The sequence below is a fragment of the Vombatus ursinus genome, unplaced genomic scaffold (genome assembly GCF_900497805.2).
Source record: "Vombatus ursinus unplaced genomic scaffold, bare-nosed wombat genome assembly UNPS02006874.1, whole genome shotgun sequence".
Classification (NCBI taxonomy): domain Eukaryota; kingdom Metazoa; phylum Chordata; class Mammalia; order Diprotodontia; family Vombatidae; genus Vombatus; species Vombatus ursinus.
Window position 1 is genome coordinate 5,788,852 of NW_020946652.1, and position 17,497 is coordinate 5,806,348.

At 54.6% G+C, this 17,497-nt stretch overlaps 1 protein-coding gene across 5 annotated transcripts in view; it reads left to right on the plus strand.

Moving 5' to 3' along the window:
- Positions 1–17,497, plus strand: part of OPA1 (OPA1, mitochondrial dynamin like GTPase) — a 73,267-nt gene that overhangs the window by 33,614 nt on the left and 22,156 nt on the right. For all 5 annotated transcript variants that reach the window (XM_027848760.1, XM_027848759.1, XM_027848762.1 and 2 more), the window contains 12 exons: positions 94–168; positions 388–459; positions 549–648; positions 1,309–1,439; positions 2,933–3,005; positions 3,086–3,158; positions 4,744–4,859; positions 9,470–9,534; positions 10,232–10,308; positions 14,494–14,659; positions 15,817–15,969; positions 16,099–16,207. In XM_027848760.1, the coding sequence (XP_027704561.1) occupies positions 94–168; positions 388–459; positions 549–648; positions 1,309–1,439; positions 2,933–3,005; positions 3,086–3,158; positions 4,744–4,859; positions 9,470–9,534; positions 10,232–10,308; positions 14,494–14,659; positions 15,817–15,969; positions 16,099–16,207 (1,210 nt within the window). The remainder of the gene's footprint in view (positions 1–93; positions 169–387; positions 460–548; positions 649–1,308; positions 1,440–2,932; positions 3,006–3,085; positions 3,159–4,743; positions 4,860–9,469; positions 9,535–10,231; positions 10,309–14,493; positions 14,660–15,816; positions 15,970–16,098; positions 16,208–17,497) is intronic.

Below are 17,497 nucleotides of genomic sequence, written 5' to 3' on the forward strand. Positions count from 1 at the left end.
GATGCCCAACACCATGAGACGTTCCTCGCCCAGGCAGGGCTGTGTTGCCAAAGTGGAGATTTTCTGACTCTTGTTTGGTTTTTGGTAAAACAGCTTGCAGCATTAAGGCGAGAGATAGAGCTCCGAATGAGGAAAAACGTGAAGGAAGGCTGCACCGTGAGCCCCGAGGTAAGGGGAAGCCCGGGGGTTCCGGGCTTGTCGTTCCAAAGGAGTCGCAGAGGGATGCTGTGTTGGGGTCATCTCGCCTGCTCGTGCTGGGCATGCTTGGCTCTTAAACGGCTTTCAGCGCGACGGGATGTAACCATGTGCTTGGGGGCAGCGGGTGGTAGTATTCATCGGCATGTCCACGACGGAGGAGACTGACTTAATTCTGGTGGTGTTGTGCAGACGATCTCTCTGAACGTCAGAGGGCCTGGACTGCAGAGGATGGTCCTGGTAGACTTACCTGGGGTCATTAATGTGAGTATACTTTAAGCGTGTAGAAGAATTGTTCTGTGTTTCCAGTGTGGAAAAGATGAGTCACCTTTAATTACCACCTCTTCTTCAAGACGGTGACGTCGGGCATGGCTCCGGACACAAAAGAGACGATCTTCAGCATCAGCAAAGCCTACATGCAGAACCCCAACGCCATCATCCTCTGTATCCAAGGTAAATCAAGAGACTCGGAGAGTCCTTCCCTGCTGCTGCGATGGGTGTTGTGTCTGTCCCCTCTCTCGTCCCCCCGGCCCCTGCCCCAGGTTTCCTTTGAGAAGACAGAACATGCCGTGGGGAGACAGTTGCTCGGGCTCTCCCGTGTTCCTTGGGGCAGTCTTGGCTGTCATCCTTTGGGCTGTCTGAGAGTCCCCAGGTGATCTTGCCTGAGAGTAGAGGCTTGAGGAAGGGACTGTGGTGCCCCTGGGTTCTCACGGTCAGACGTAAGTTTACCGTCTTCTGGAAGTAACCGAAAAGATGTTGATGAGAAGGGCAGGCCAAACTCCCTTTCATTCGTGCCGGGCTAGACGGGTAGACTTGCAGATCTGGAGGTTAACAGCTCCTGCAGTGAATTGGAGAAGGAGAATGTCCTTCTGAAAAGGAACCCTGGAGGCGACACCCCCTTGCCGAGCCCTGTCCTCAGCACAGGAGCGCCAAAGGAGCGCACGGGAAGGTGTCTCTCACCGTCTCCTGGGAGCTGAGGATTTTCACTGCAGACTGTAGGCTTTTCCCTAGGCTTCATCCCATAAGTACAAGCAGACAAGGAACCCAGAGGCGTGCATAGGGTGTCGTCCCCAGGAGCCTGTGGACGCTTCACGTGGCCCTTGTTCCTTGCAGATGGGTCTGTAGATGCCGAGCGCAGCATTGTCACGGACCTGGTCAGCCAGATGGACCCTCATGGCAGAAGGACGATATTTGTGCTGACCAAAGTCGACCTGGCAGAGAAGAACGTGGCCAGTCCCAGCAGGGTAAGGGCTGGCCGTGGGCCCCGGGGGCGAGAGGAGGGAGGAAGCCGAGGGGTGAAGCCTCCTGGCTGTGAGGGAGGGTCACTGGCGCCCTGGGAATGAGCAAGAGCTGTCGTGCCACTTAGGCGTGCCGGACTTCCAGGGCCTTGTTCCTTAAATGGAGGATATGGTAGACGTGGACATGCTTTTATGTCCCTAGGCTCTAGCTTACAGAATTGCACACAGCCCAGGTAGGTCGCAGGTGTGGGACGCCTTCCCCTCGCCCATCCCCTACCTCTCAAGGTGCTGCTCTCCAAAAGGACCAAGAACCTGGCCCCAGGGGTAGGAAGCCTGGGATGTGGTCGGGTCGTCCCTGCATCTCCTTAGAGAGAATCACCGATGCAGCCTCTCCCGGGACACCTCACCGTGCTGCCCACCAGGAAGAATCTGGCCTCCAGACCACGTCCAGGGCCCGGGCGACCCCGGAGCAGGGGGCTCCTGGATGGTCAGTCATAATGACCCGCGTTCCCAATGAGGAAAGTGGTTTGCTCCACAGAACTCGTCAGTATTTAGACCTAGCAGTCAAATCCAGGCTTCCACTGGTTCCATATCAGATGTCCCGGCCATCCTCCCACTCGGCCTGGTGCCAAGACGCAGCCTGTTATTCCCGTTTCACAGCTGCGCGCGTCAAGGCTGAACAGACCGTGGCTGTTGTATTTAGAAGTGCAGGGGCTTAAGCAGACACCTGTCTGAGCCTTTCATTGTACATATAAAGAAACTGAGGTCCACAGAGTAGGAGTGACCTGGTTAAAGTGACCCATGTTGTGAACCTAAGGTTTCTCATTCCAAATTCATTCCCCTCCGATTACTCAGTCAGTCAGAAAGCGTTAAGTAAGCCCCTCCTGTATTCCAAGCACTCCAGCCCCTGACCTGGCCAGCCATGGCAGGGTAGCGTAGAGCCTGGGTTTTCTGACTCCCTTTCCATTGCACACAGACTGATTCATAAAATTGTGTTGGTATTTTTTATTTTTATATCAGCTTCATTTCCCAAACCTTATAACAAAAGAATAAATGAGGGAGAAGTTCAGCAAAACCAACTAAACATCCTCCCAATTCAGCGTCATGGGCGGTGCTCCACACCTGGGTGCCATTTCTACAATGCGCCACTGTGCCTCAACTTGGCATCCAAGAGAAAAAAAGAGGCGTGTTTGACTTTGACACTATCAGATAAATGATTGACACCCGGGTTTCTCAGGGGTGCTAGCCCAAGACCAGAGAGTTTTAGCCCTGCCAGGCAGAAATTGAGGCCAGAGGAGATGAGTAAATGTCTGGGTGTCCAGAGCTCGCGGTGGGCACAGATGAACTGGCCAGAACCCACCCGCTCCAGGGGTGCCTGCCCCCGGGGCATCGGCTCTCCCGGCTGGCTCCTGCCCCTTCTGGTCGCACGCCTCCTCCTGCCCTCTGTTACGTGTGGTCAGCTTTCTCAACTTGTTTTTGCCATGTGTTTGTTTCAATAGATTCAGCAGATAATTGAAGGAAAACTTTTCCCAATGAAAGCTCTGGGTTACTTTGCTGTTGTCACAGGAAAAGGTACGCACTGATTAACTGATTGGGTTTGCTTTTGATTTTGACTGTTCGTTAAAGATTCTGTCACTGTCCTTTCCCTCCAGGAAACAGCTCTGAAAGTATTGAGGCCATCAGGGATTACGAAGAGGAATTTTTCCAGAACTCTAAACTCTTAAAGTAGGTGTATTACTTGCGTTTTTAAGGAATTCCACAAGGCTTAAGTAAATTTTTTTACACATGAGGGTGTTATTTTAAACCTTAGTTCTCTCTCATGTTTTCTAAGACCTCTGGTTTTAACACTGACTCCGTGTGGCCGGGCTGGCCTGAGAGAGGAAGCCCTCTGCCCTCTGTTTATGGAAGTGAGTGGACCAGCTTGTCTGTTAGCAGAGAACCACAGAGAGCGAGGGGCTCACAGGACGTTCTGTTGGTATTACTGGTGTCGTGGAGCCCGTGATCCAGTGTGGGGCGGGGTACGGGGGTGGGCACAGACCACCCGAGGGGTTACTGACTGCTGTCTAGGCCCAAGTGCCCAGGGCGAGCCCCTCCTGGGCTAAGGCCTCCGGGGGCTGAGCCTGGGCTGCACGGTGTCCTCAGACCGCGGTCGAGCCCCGCGCGCTGCTGACCCAGGACTCACCAAGCATCCGCACCTCTCCCTCTCAGGAGATGGGGTTCCCCTCCCCTGGGGCGCCTTCGCAGTCTCCCCTCCCCCCGTGCGTGCCACAGAATTTCTTTGGGAGGAGGGAGCGTGGCCTAGCATGTCTAGGGGTGGGGGATAAGGGAAGACTTGAATTCAGATCCACCCATGCCCCTTTCTGTGTCTGAGTCCATGGCCAGTACCACCTCCTCACCGGGCCTACATTTCCTCATCTGTAGCGATACCCTCAGCCTTTGCTTCTAGAGCTGTTTGTCCCTGTGCTTGTGGTCACCTTTGGAGCCCTGGGGTGACCGTCCGGTCCAGTCATTTGACAAGTCCTATCAGCTCTGCTGCCGCACCATCTCTCACACCCCCACCTTCCTTCACTCACATTTTGACCGCCCTCCTCGTCAGCCCCATCCGTTCTCTCCCGCACTGTTGCACCGGCCTCCACTTGGCCTCCTTGCCTCCAGCCTCTCCCCATCCGGTCCCATGACCCAGTCACCTCCCTACTCAGAGGACTCCAAACTACCTTATCCCCTTCCTGCCCTCAGTGGGCCTGCTCGTCCATGACGCTCCCATCTTCCCCTCTGCCTGGAGCCCTTTCCATCCCCCACCACCCTCTCCTTATTCCCGTACATGTTGTCTCTGCTGATGGAGTGGAAGCTCCTCGGGGCCTCTGTGTGTCCTCGGCAACCAGTCTAGTGTAGTGTCTGCACATAGCAGGGGCCGAACAGGTGCTTAGCAATCGATGGCTCGATCGATTGGTTAATTGGTTCACCCTACTCGTTCGCCAGCTGGTGCATCTGAATGTAGACGTGCCAGCCAGCGAGTTTGTTTCTCCTTGTCTTGGATTCTGCCTCCCACAGGTTCTTAATCATCTGTATTATAATTCTTCTGTGTTATCTACGTATTATTGGATGAGTAGCTTGGTGAATATCTGAGTGAGTGTGTGTGTTTGTATGCGTGTGAGACAGAGACGGAGAGACAGCCAGACGGAGAGCCGTTGCCACCGCTCCTGGCTTCCGTCCCAGCTGCCCTTGAGCCTCAGCTGAAAATGCTTTTGGATTTGCCTGATTTCAGGCGGGCTCGTTTCCATCTCTTCTGTGTCCTGTGATTTTCCCACAGGACCAGTATGTTGAAGGCCCATCAGGTGACGACCAGGAACCTCAGCCTTGCGGTGTCCGACTGCTTTTGGAAGATGGTGCGCGAGTCCGTGGAGCAGCAGGCAGACTCTTTCAAAGGTGAGTTAGCTCTCAGAGTGAGGTGCCAGCGCGCCAGGCGTGTGTTCGTCACGAGCTCCCAAGCACGCTCCTTCCACACTTTTAATAGTGGTTGTTAAGCTAGTTTGAGTGTGTGTGTGCACGTGCCTGCTGGCAACAGTGTCTAGCCAGGAACAGCCCACACAGGGAGATACACAGGTTATATCCCAGGGCAAGAAGTGGTCTCCAACCCAGCCCAGAGGGGCCCGACCTTGGGCTGAGGGCAGAAGTAGGAACCGGCTGGCGGCTCTGTCATTCACAGCCCGGCTCTCGGGCACAGACTGAGGGTGGGCTGGGGAGGCGACCAGCACCTAGAGGTGGTAGGTCCCAGGCCAGGGACGGAGCAAGGAGCCGGGTTAGAGGGAAGCAGAAGTGCACCTCCGCCCCCAGGAGCCAAGCAAAGCCTCAGGTCCAGCCTCTAGGCCAGTCTAGAGCCTGCGGCAGAGGAGCTAGGGCCGGAATCCTAGGCAGTCTCAGGGAGTCTCCTGTTCTGTCCCTCTGAACCATCCCAGCTTCCCAGTTGGCTGAGAGGAGCTGAGTCCTTGGCATCAGAAGTGCGCCAGGTGGGAAGAGTGAGTAAACAAAATCCCACTTTAGAAAGCTCTTATCGTGGCAGAGGCACACATGACACAAACCCAGAGGAAGGGAATGACTCCAGAACAGCTGTAAGCAAAGCCCCAAACTAAAACACAGCTTGGGCACAAGTTCAGCAAGAATTCCAGGAAGAGATAAAGCGAAAACTTGAAAAAAGAAAAGTTTAAAACGTTTCTATAGTCGAAATGAGAGCACCAGAGGGAAAAATAGGAAAAGAAATAAGAAGAATGGAAGAAAGAATTAGAAAGGGAATTAACAGCATGGCATAAGAGGTATAAAACCTTACTGTGTGACAGATTTTCTAAAAATTGAAATGTACCAGAACAACTCCGTGAGACCACAAGAAATATGTATTTTTTTCAAGTCAGAAGACTTGTGGAAAGTAGAAGATATTTTTGAACGTTTGAGGTATGTCTTGCTAAAAACAGCTCACCTGGAAAACAAATCAGTGAGAGATGATTTAAGAATCATTGGACTATTTAAATGCTATGACAAAAAAAAAATCTTAAACTTCATATTTTAAGAAATCATAAAAGAAAACTGCCCAGATCTGTTAGAACCAAAGGGCCAAGTAAGAGTAGAATCCATTGGTTGCCTCCTGAAAGAAGCCCCCAAATGAAAACTCCCAGAAACATTATAGCCAAAATTCAGAACTTCAAAGCCAAAGAAAAAGATACTGCAAGCAGCCAGAAAGAAAGAATTCAAGCATGGAGGAACCACAGTCAGGATCACACGTGATTTGGCAGCCCCCACAGTGAAGGAGTGGAGAGCTTGGAAGATGATGTTCCTTCAGAAAAGAATATGGGTTTACAGAGATAATCTTCGCAGTCAAGCTGGGGATAAAGTGGATCTTTAGTGAAGTAGAAGACTTCTAAACGTTCCTGATGAAAAGATCAGAGCTCCCTAGGAACTCTGAAGTGCACACACAGGAGTCACGAGAAACAGAAAGGTAAATGGGCGCAAACAGTGATAGAGGGCTAACAAGGAGAAACACTTTAAGTTCTGACATGGGGAGATGGACGTGTGTCCCCTCAGAGTCCTGTTGTCGGGGTCATCAGGAGTCTGATAAGATGGGGCCTGGGCCTGTTCCCTTATGTTGTGATGACCTTAAAAGAAGGATGGAAAGGTAGGAGAAGAGGAGAGCGCTGCAGCCCGGGGAGATTGGGGTGAGCAAGTGGAGGTAAATAGGAACCAAGAGGAAGGGATGGCAGGGGCTGGAGCCCACCTATCATCTGACTGGCCGAATAGGGGAAGCTGTTTACAGAAAGACATACCACTCGACACAGAGGCAGGAGGAAAGGGGAGCAGGGCGGCCACAAGTGAGGCGCGGCGAGGCGAGGCTGGACGTGGCCAGTGTGGGGACTTGCGGTGCTTGGCCACACGCAAACACAGTCCAGGGGCTTTGGTGTTTCCCTCTTTCTCAACGAGGCAGGGGGAGGGGAGTCGAATGGATTTAAAAGACCAGACAGTTTGCACTTGTGAGAAGATTTGGGAATCAGCCCTTGGGGGAAGAACAGCAGGTAGTGCCATCCTCGGTGTGGACCACAGATGCCTGCTCAGTGCGGGCGGAGGCGAGTTTGTGAAGTGGGCCCAGCACAGAGGCACGGCTGGGCGGTGGGAGTGGAGCCTGCCCACCGTCTCCAGCAAAGCGGAGGAGTGTACATTTAGAGCAGCTGATAGGCAGAAGAGGGCACGGTGAGTAAAGAGATGGCTTCAGAGGCAGTCACTCCCCGCTCAGTGCCCCAGTCCAGCGGGCCATTGGTTTGCTTTAATGATGTTAGATTTTAAAGTTGTGGAACAGAGGACACAGATGTTCTGGGTCCAGTTCTCACCGACGGGGAAAAACCGACTCATGGGGTGGAAACGACGGGAATCTTGTTGCGAAATGACGGTGACAGAGAAGAACCACGAAGTATCTCTGCGCCCTGGATTGGAGAGAGAAGCTCTCTGAGGGTCCAGAGCAAGGGGGGTGAGGGTCCATCTCATGGACTTAAGATTCTCCTGGGTGAGAAGATGTCAAGTGTGAAACGCTCGCAGTACAAGAGAGACAAGCCTGCGGAGGGCAACGGGCCGCGTCTCACTAGAGATCTCACAAAGACACTCTCTGAAGGAGAGAGAAGGGCGGATAATGGAGCCTAAGGAGAAGAGCGCATGGCCTGGTCGTAAGCTAAGGGTGGTCCAAGGGGAGTTTTAGTAGCTGCAGCAGTGGGGAAAGGAGGGGAAGATCAGGGGAGAGACCAGACCGGTGCTTGAGAAGGAACCAGACCGTGGTGGCCAAGCTCGTGAGGATCTTTGGCCCAGACAGGGGAGAGCAGAGAAGGTTCATGAAGAGACGCCGGCTGAGAGACAGCGAGAGAGCAAAGGGAGTGCCGGGCCCAGCAGAACCGAGGCTGCCGAGCCGCCGCAGATGATTTTTGAAAGGTGGCGGAGAAGGGACGAGCTCGTCTCATGGGACAGGAGGGGTGAAAGGTGCACCTGGTCTCAGTTTCCCGAAAGGGAAGCTGATAGATTCTAGGACAGGGAGCTGGGCTACCAACAAAGTCCCAGGATACTTTGTTAAAAGGACGGTTAGTGAGCAGTAGGAATGTGTTGGGCCAGACTGGCCCCATTTCTGTTTGTACAGATGAGGAAGGTGCCAGGAGTTGTCATTTACTTGGACTTTAGCAGAGCCTTCGACAGAGGCCGGTGCTGGTCTTGTGGGGGCAAAACAGAGAGATGCAGGTGGGACAGTGGAGTTTGGTGGATTCGGCGCTGGCTGGAGAGCTGTCGATAATGGGTGATTCTTCCTCTGGAAGGACGTCGACAGGGTCTGTGCTTGGCCCTCTCATCACTAAAATTTACAGAGGACACACCCAGGAGGACGGGCTAACACACTAAGGGACAGTCAGCCTCCCAAAGAGTCTGGTGTGTGGCTGAATTTAACATCATACAGTGGAGGAGGCAGAAGACGGCGTTGTATCCAGAAGGATCAGGGAGTTTGGGAGGCCTGTCCGCTCTCACAGCGGGAGCATTCTCCTGCCTCTCCCTTTGGCCCCTCCCAGACCCTCAACAATTTGGTCTCGGGGTTGCCCGGAACTCCTCGGCGCTTGCCCTCGGCCACACCGCAAGTCGGTGTCGGTGGTTGCACCTAAGCCCAAGTGGCCCTGGGGTCAGGGACCACAGCTCGCACCGGTCAGAGAGCCCCATCACCAAAGGGGAGGCGCTGGTCTGGCTGCCTCCGTCACAGCTCTCGGGGGACGCTCTGTGCTCAGCACTTTGCAGACTCCGTTCTTTTCCCCTCTGAAAATTGGGGCGTTTGGCCTTCCCACAGTCTTTCCAAGATGACCGACGGTGACTTAGGAAACACTTGTTAGCACCAAAATGTGGTCTGGCAGGACCTCAGCCAGGAGGGGAGCGTGCCCTCTTGACTGTCTCTGCTTCTCGCTGGTCCGCTTTTGTCAGGGGGAGTGGAGCAGGTCCGCCGTGTCTGGTCGGGTGTGGCATGGGGGGCTCGTCCCCTCACTGGGAAGACTCGGGCTGCCGCTTTCCCTCGCTGTCCTTGCCAGGCTTGTTTTGTTTGGAGCTTCAGCTCCCTGCCAGTTTTCAGAGGACCCTGCATACCCTGGATGCCTCACTGGGAGTCAGCAGTGTGGGAGGGGGTCCTAGAAAGCTCCTTCGGTCTTAGTCTGGAGCCCTCAAACACTGGAGAAGCTGGATTCGGGTCATTTACCTCTGGGACAAAGGGAAGCGTTGCTGTAGGCAGTGGGCCCGGGCTGTTGAAGCAGAGAGAGATGAAAACTGTTTGAGACGGGTTCTCCCGGGGGTGGCGCTCAGGGTGGCTGGAGCCGCTGGGCTTCACTGCTGCACGGCCTCCTGTGGCGAGAGGTCAGGGCCGCCAGCATACCCATTCTACAGAGGACGGGCTCGGAGTCTCCCAGCTCCTCTCACTGCGGCCGTGTCTGGCCTGCTCTTCACAGCTTTGGTCAGACAGTGGTTAATGTATGTTTTTCCTTCCTCAGCGACGCGTTTCAACCTTGAAACCGAATGGAAGAATAACTTTCCCCGTCTTCGAGAACTTGACCGGGTAATGCTCCCTCACTTGACGTCTTCTGCTTGTGCCCTTACGTGATTCCTGACAAAGGCCCTGTGAAATCAGTCTTTGCACGGTTAAGCTGCATCTGCCTTTAAAAAGGTGACACGTGCTGCACTCTGAGTGACGGCCCTTTCTACACTGAATTGGAAAGCCCGGTTATTCCCTGGTACGATATAGCTTTGTGCCAGATGGAGTCAAACGTTGTAACCAAGACTCGGCCGCTGACTGAGGACGGTCTGCAGAGGCCGACCCAGTGGAGCGTCCCTGAGAGTCGGGAGCCGGGGCCAGGTGGTGCACTTTCTTTTTTTTGTGTGTGGTTCATTTTCTGATGCACGTGATGGAGTCCTCTCCTCGAGGCAGGACTTGGCTCCTTCGTGTTCCAGGGTGGCAGTGCCCATGGGCACGCCCCTTTTGGCGGTCCCCCTGGCCCTTGCTGACATCTCTGTGGGCGCTAGCCCCAGCCCCACCAGGGTCTTTCGCAGCCGTGCCCCCGTCGGAGGCTTTCCTGTGGGCTCTTGGTGACTACAGGGGAATCGCTGCCTTGCCCAGGTGCTTGCCTGGTTAGCCCACCTCGGGCTGCATGGCTGTCCCACCCCCTTTTCCAGCAGTGAGTCACTGCCGGATTGCAGCTTGCTCATACTCCCTGGGCCTCCAGCAAAGGTAAATGTGTTTATTTTTTATTGCCCAGAATGAACTCTTTGAGAAAGCCAAGAATGAAATACTGGATGAAGTCATCAGTCTGAGCCAGGTGACGCCGAAGCATTGGTAAGTGTTGGAGCCGCACACGGTTCGTCTTTTCTGAGGAGGTCTTTCTAGCTCTCTTTCCTCGGGTGGTAAATGCCACCATATCAGGTTTGGGCACAGCTGCCTGGGGGCGTCACTCTCGTCCACGAGCCTCCTGTCTGTTCCTGACCCTCCTCGTTTGTCTGGGGTTCCGGCGCCTTTCCGAGGACTCTGATTCTCGGCCTTGAGCCATCCCCGATTCTGCACTGTCCTCCAGTCACTGGCCAGATCTCTTCGGTCTGTCTTCCCCATATTCCTCCAGGAGTCCGTCCCCTTCTGTCCGCTCGGATGGCCGTCACTCTAACTCAGGCCCTTGTCCCCTCCCGCTGATTCCCGCAGTAGCCCCCGCTTGTTCTCCTTGGGGTCTCCTCCCTTCTGGAATCCTCCTCCTCCTGACTGCCGAGCTAGGCCCCCAAAGGACGGGAAGCTCCCGGGCTGCGTCACGACTGGTAGGATGAAATGCAAAGCCCTCTTAGCTTCACCCAGTGTCTGGCACATAGTAGGCCCCTCCCCTCGCCCCACACTTTGGCCTTCGAAGCCCCTCGTGATGTGGTGCTTGCCCATCTTTCTCCTCCTCCCCTTAGGTTAGCAGGCCTCCTTTCTGTTCTCCAGACACGCTTCCACACCTTCCAGCTCCTCCCCTTGCCATGTTGGACCTCCAGGACCAGCTGTTGCACACAGCCTTCCCTGCGCCCCCATGGGTAGAGCTCCTTCTGAGGCCCCTCTGCCTGCCTTTTTTCTTTTTTTTTTTTCTTCTTTTTTTTTTCTTTTTTTTAGGCAATTGGGCTTAAGTGACTTGCCCAGGGTCACACAGCTAGTGAGTGTCAAGTGTTTGATCTGAGACCAGATTTGAACTCAGGTCCTCCTGACTTCAGGGCCAGTGCTCTATCCATTGTGCCACCTAGCTGCCCTGCCTGCCTTTTAAATGGCACATTGTGTTGACATCTTTTGGTTGGGACACCCGTCACACATGACCCCGCTGAAACCCAAGAAGGAGCTCTCCCTCATAACAGAGGGACACCAGGTGTTGCCCAAAGCATGCATGGCATGCCCCCCTTCAGCCAGTGAGAAGAGACATTTATGTGCGTTAAGTAAAAAGTGTCTTTTAAATGTTAAAGTAAAGGATTCTTTTGAAAGGGAATGGATGTTTTTGTACAGTCCTGGGTTTTCAGGTTTTGTGAGGTGTGAGATCCACTGTATAAACTTTGAAACAGCTTCTTTGTAATGCAGCAGATGTAGGGGAATAAAAGGTAGCCCCCTTCGGAATTCCTTTGTGGCGAAGCTCTCTTGATAGCCATTCGTGGTGAAAATAGCCATGCAGAGCTTTTATTTGCCTCAGGTTGGAGGGATCTGCTCCGGCGGCGTCTAGAGCCCTGACCGACTTCCTTGTGGTCCAGCTGTCCCCTGGAACCTCTCTAGCTGCCGTGCCAGGAGGGGACATAGGCAAACGTGGGCTCCCTCTGAGGGAGCCTGGAGCCTCTCTGTATTAGAGGCTCTAGAGCCAGACTGGAGAAGCCGTCTAGTACAGAGGAGAAAACATGGTGGCCCAATGTCAGGGTGGGATTTGAATCCAGGGCCCGCTCCTTGCCATCCCTTTATCCCGAGTCAGCCACTGGAGCCCAACAAAACAAGCCAAATCCCAGTGCAGAAGGCATTCCAGAGGCACCTGGTCTGGTCCCAACCAGCCTGGAGGCAATTGCTCTTTCACTGAAAGGCCTCTCGGCACAGACGGATGAACCTGTTCTCTTGGTTGCCCTTTGGAGGCAGGGGCAGCCACGCTCTCCTGGCTTTCCTTCTGTTCTTTTGATCTCTTCTCCCTGAGCCTTGTAGGAATTGGTGGGTCACAATCGTGTCCCCACTTTCCTAGGTTTCTCCCGTGGATATTTGCCCTGGTTATTTACTCCTAGCAAATCTCACCTCGTCAGAGACTTCTCCCTCCAAGGCTCAGGAGTCTGAGATGGGGGGACGGAGGCTTGAGGGTGTGGAAGCTCACTGAGTCAGTCGGGATGTGCCATGGCAGCTCGTGCCCTGCTAGGCCTTGGGAAGAGATATCAGCTCTGTGCCAGGCCCTGTCCTAAGCCCTGGGGATACAGAGAGAGGCCCACCCTGCCCTCCAGTTGCTCCCTGTCTGGCGGGGATCCAGGAGGCAGGAGGCACTAGGCTTCTGCCACCCTTGACTCCGTCTCTCATCTGTGACTTCTAGACATCTCATTATCTGGGTGACATGGTGGATAGAGCACTGGACCTGGAGTCAGCAAGACCAGAATTCAGGGCCTTGCGCAAGTCCTCTAACCTCTGCCCGCCTCAGCTCCCCCACTTTGTAAAATGGGAATAAGAGCCCCAATCTCCCAGGATTGTTGTCATTGGAATTGCTTATTTTTATGTTTTCAGAGTTTAATCTCCAGGTTTCCCACGTCTCCTGACTTCGTTTTCCCTGTAGAATTTGAGGCCATGACAATCAACCAGTCCTTTCTCGACACTCTTTGAACTTTGTGGAAAGAGGGGTTTCTCTTCTTCCCAAGGGCTTGTTTCTTCTTTGGCACCGTCCCCCCAGTTGTTGAAGTTGGGTGCTGAGAGAGGGAAGAGTAGACAGTGAACCCCAGAGCTTTGGGGATCCCCTTCAGGGTGTTAGCAGGGTTTGACTGAGCCAGTCTCTAACCCGAGAATGAGGAAACAGCTGGCCAGACACGCTGTGCCAGTAATCGGGCAGCTGTTTCATTAATTAGTTTCATTGTGAGGAACAGATTTGTAAATCGGGAATTCTCCGGTTCAGAATTCCACCTTGCTGAAGTGAAGACAGAGATTACACACATACATCACAACGGGAAGGGAGGGGGGAACGTGGACTACAGACAGTCGTCCCCAGGGCCAGAGGGGTTGCCCAGACACACGCACCAACGGAGGACGACACGGCAGTTCTGAGTCCCACGGGTGACAGCGCTGCTCGTTACCTGGGGGTCAGACCCCAGTTCTGGGACGGGAATGGGTCCTGCAGTCTTTGGGTTCGCAGGCACAAGGACGCCGGTGATTGTGAGCCTTGTCGGGGTTTGACCAACCAGTTCAAGCCGCGTTGTGAGTCTGACTCACGAGCTGGGAAAGGCACTTCTTTTTTGTTTTTGGTGATGCATTTGGGGTTAAGTGACTTGCCCAGGGTCACATAGCTAGTAAGTGTCACGTGTTTGGTCTGAGGCCAGATTTGAACTCAGGTGCTCCTGACTTCAGGGCCGATGCTCTATCCACTGTGCCACCTAGCTGCCCCCCCCCTTTTTTTTTAGTGAATTCTTTTTTTTTTTTTTTTTTTGGTGAGGCAATTGGGGTTAAGTGACTTGTCCAAGGGCACATAGCTAGTAAGTGTCAAGTGTCTGAGGCCAGATTTGAACTCAGTCCTCCCAACTCCAGGGCCAGTGCTCTATACGTTGCACCACCTAGCTACCCCTGGAAAAGACAGTTCTTGAGAAAACTAAAGTATGAGTGTATTCATTACGTGTATCATGTAAATTAACATGGAAATGATAAATTCCTGTGTCATGGGTCAGTAGCAGCAGCATCCATTTCCGGCCTCTTTGGCTAGCTGCAGATCCCCCATCCACCTGTGCACGCTGTCCCCTAGGCCCGGAGGGCACGTCCTCTTCACCGGGGCCTCCCAGCATCCCCATCTTTCTGGTAAAGGGCTTGGCGCAGTGCCCGCACGTGGAGGGCACCAGCTGTAGAGATGCTGGGGGGTGGAAGCGTTTCTGGTTCCCTCCCATTGTTAGTGGGCTTCCATTTCAAAAGGAGACTGTCAACATCTGTTTGACTCTAATAGTTTGTGTTTACTTTGTCAATGCCTGTGGGATTTAATTAGTAATTAATTTGGATCCACCCCAGAGGGCTCTCCAGGCTGGGAGGGAGGCACGGTTGAGTCACCAGACAAATATCTTTGGAGATTAGGAAAAAAGTGGATCTATCAAACCGGTATTTTCTGGTGCACCCTGGATGACTTCTACGTGGGTCATGTCATTATTCTCTGGGACGGACCCTGCGTGACGAGGGTGGCGCCTGGGGGCACTCGACGACTGGGTGGGAAAGTCGAGCCTAGGTGCAGCCTGTGTCCCTCCCGTCTGCTTCCCCTGAGATGACGGGACCCTGCAGAGTCCACAATTGTCCTGACGACGTTCCTTATTTCAGGGAGGAGATCCTCCAGCAAATGTTGTGGGAGAGGGTGTCGACCCACGTGATTGAAAACATCTACCTGCCTGCTGCCCAGACTATGAACTCGGGGACTTTTAATACCACGGTGGACATCAAGCTGAAGCAATGGACCGACAAGCAGCTGCCTGCCAAGGCAGTGGAGGTTGGGATGTCCCTCAGCCCGTGGGTCAGAGCATCTTCCGAAGGGTAGAGCAGGCCACACAGTTGTGCCTGGGGCTTTCTGGTCCTTGCTTTACCATTGTCATTCTGGGCCTCCCCGGATGCCCATCTGTCCTTCGGGCCTGGGTCTGCATGGGGGCCGATGCTTTACGCCATCCATGTAGTGACCTTTATGTCTGGAGGACAGCATCTCAGCCCCAATTTAACTGGCTCTTGGCGTGAGAAAATCGTTTTTCCTCTCGGGCACTCAATTTCCTGTGAAATCTGAATGCAAACTGTGTTTAAATGCCTCTCCTGAGTGAAGATGAGGAGTTCAGAATGAGGTGGTGAGCTCATCCACCTGGCAAGGTTGATTCACAGCAGAATTACTGGGTCCGGGAGAGGCACACAGGGCATTGGGGCGCTGCGGCCTTGGCCTTGCCGAGGGCTCCTCCATGGGGATGGTCTGGGCGCGTGCCTCCCTCTGCCCCTTTCTCCCCACTCCTTTTGGGCCTCTCCGCCCATTTTCCCAGACATTAGCTCTGGCCTGGAAGGAGCCATGACCACCACAGTCCTTTGGGACTTTCTTTGGCCTGTGATGACATTTAATGCCCTGATGTCTGGTCGGCCCCAGGACCGTTTTCTCTGCCTCTTTCTGGATCAGAAAAGTGGGGGGGGGGGGGCTGCTTGTTATCTCCAACCCGGTTCCAGGCCTGAGGGGTTCTCATTCTTTGGTTGTTCCCTTGTCCGAGGGGAGGCAGGGGAGGAAGGGGTTGGTCCTTGCCTATGCACCCTCCCCCTCCCCTGGCCTTCTTCTCGTGCAGAGGGTTGGAAGCGTTCTGTGATAGAGCCTTAAAGTGGGTGCAGCACACAGGAAGGAGGGTTCATCCTCGTTGTCGCTTACGGGTCTTGAACAAACGTTTTTAATTGTCCAAATTTACAGAGCTCGATAGCTTTTTGGATGGCAGTTTGGGTGTGTTTTGTCATGGAGGTTTTTAGAGTGCTTCTCCTGGCCGTTTCCCTTCCGGGACGAGCCCCGGCTTCTGGTAGAGGTTTCGGTGCTGGAGGGAGGCGGTTCTGCCCGTTGGGGAAGAGCAGGCTTGTTTCCCGTCCGTGTGTCTGGTCTGCAGCGCGTCTGTCTCTCTTCTTCTTCGAGTGCAGGTGGCTTGGGAGACGCTGCAGGAAGAGTTTTCTCGCTTCATGACTGAGCCGAAAGGAAAAGAACACGACGACATCTTTGACAAGCTCAAGCAGGCAGTCAAGGAGGAGAGCGTAAAGCGGCACAAGTGGAACGACTTTGCCGAGGACAGCTTGGTGGGTCGCGGTCCTCCTCCTAGAGGCCGGCGGGCCAGGCTGAGCCGTGCGCGGGCCGGAGGAGGGAGCTCGGGGAGGAGGCGGTGGGGTTGCTGGCTGGCTTGACGGGCCACCCTCTCTTGCTTTCAGAGGGTTATCCAGCACAACGCCCTGGAGGACCGCTCCATCACCGACAAGCAACAGTGGGACGCCGCCATCTTCTTCATGGAGGAAGCCCTCCGCGGGCGGCTCCGGGACAGTGAGTAGAGCCAGGACGCTCCAACGCCACTGCCCGGCCAGGCGTGGAGAACACGGGGTCTTGGAGGGCTGACGCAGGGTCCAGACTGTGTCCTTCTCCTCATGTCACGACGTCCCAGTCAACAGGCGTCTGTTAAAGGCCCGTTGCCCCGCACCGGGCTAAGCACTGGACACCCCGAGAAAGGCTCCCCTTCTCGTGGGCCAGCGCCTCTGCCCATCCCAGAAGGGTGTGTGCTTAGGGTAAGGGCACGTCGTCTCACAGGGAAGGCTCCAGAAGTGGGGAAGATCGTTAGGTCACTGTCCCGTCAGGTGTGTGGAAGGGAGCGAACTGTCCCAAGGTGTAAATGGAGGGAGGGCCCTGAGAGCTAGGCTGAGAGTTTCATGGTCCTGGAGTTTATTGGACGGGGTCCGAACTGCACTGGAGTGGGGAGAGCCTTGAGGCAGGGAGGCCAAAGGGGAGGCTGCTGCTGCCATCCAGGTGTGAGATGAGGCCGCTCTGGGAAGAGGGTGGGGCTGCTGGAAACCTGGCAGCAGGTGAGTGGGATGAGAAGTCAGGAAGGACAGCTAGGTGGGGGAAGGAAGGAAGGGTTTGAAGGGAAACAGGACTGGAGGTGGGGAGAGAGAGATTAGGACCGGATAAGTAGATCTGAGGACCACCTGCTTAGAAACAACCAATGATCACGTGAAAGCAGCTGAGGCCGCCAAGTGAGACGGCATAAAGAGGAGGGCTCGGACAGGGCCCTGGGGGCAGCCGTGGTCAGCGGCTGTGACGTGGAGGAGGATCAGGAGAAAGGGGCTGAGAAGGGGAGAGGGGAGCCAGGAGCGGGGCGACTGATCGGCAGTGCCCTGGGCAGCGCGGGGCCGAGGAGGACGGGGACAGAGGGAGAGCCATTGTGCTGGCCAGTGAGGCCGTTACTGGTAGTTTAGGAGAGGGCTGAGGGGAAAGGAGGCGGACGTGGAGGCATGTGTTTTGGAGCTCACCAGGAAAGGGGAGAGAGACGTGGCCCTGGCGAGCTGGGAATGTTTGTGGCGATTGGGGATCGTCCAGGACGGGGAGAGGGGGATGGTTAGTGATGGAGGGGGAGGGCAGGGGGCAGGCTTCTGGAGGAGACAGGAAGGTCAGCCTTGGCGAGGGGCCAGGCCGCCTCTGGTGCTGGGTTCTCTGACCTGTGCTTTCCAGTGACTCAGGAGCAAATCACCGCATCCCGAGACCTCACAGTCACCGGGAAGCTGCCGTGGAAAACTTTTCCGTGCAGTTCATGCTGAATCCATACGCAGTTCTGATGTTTGT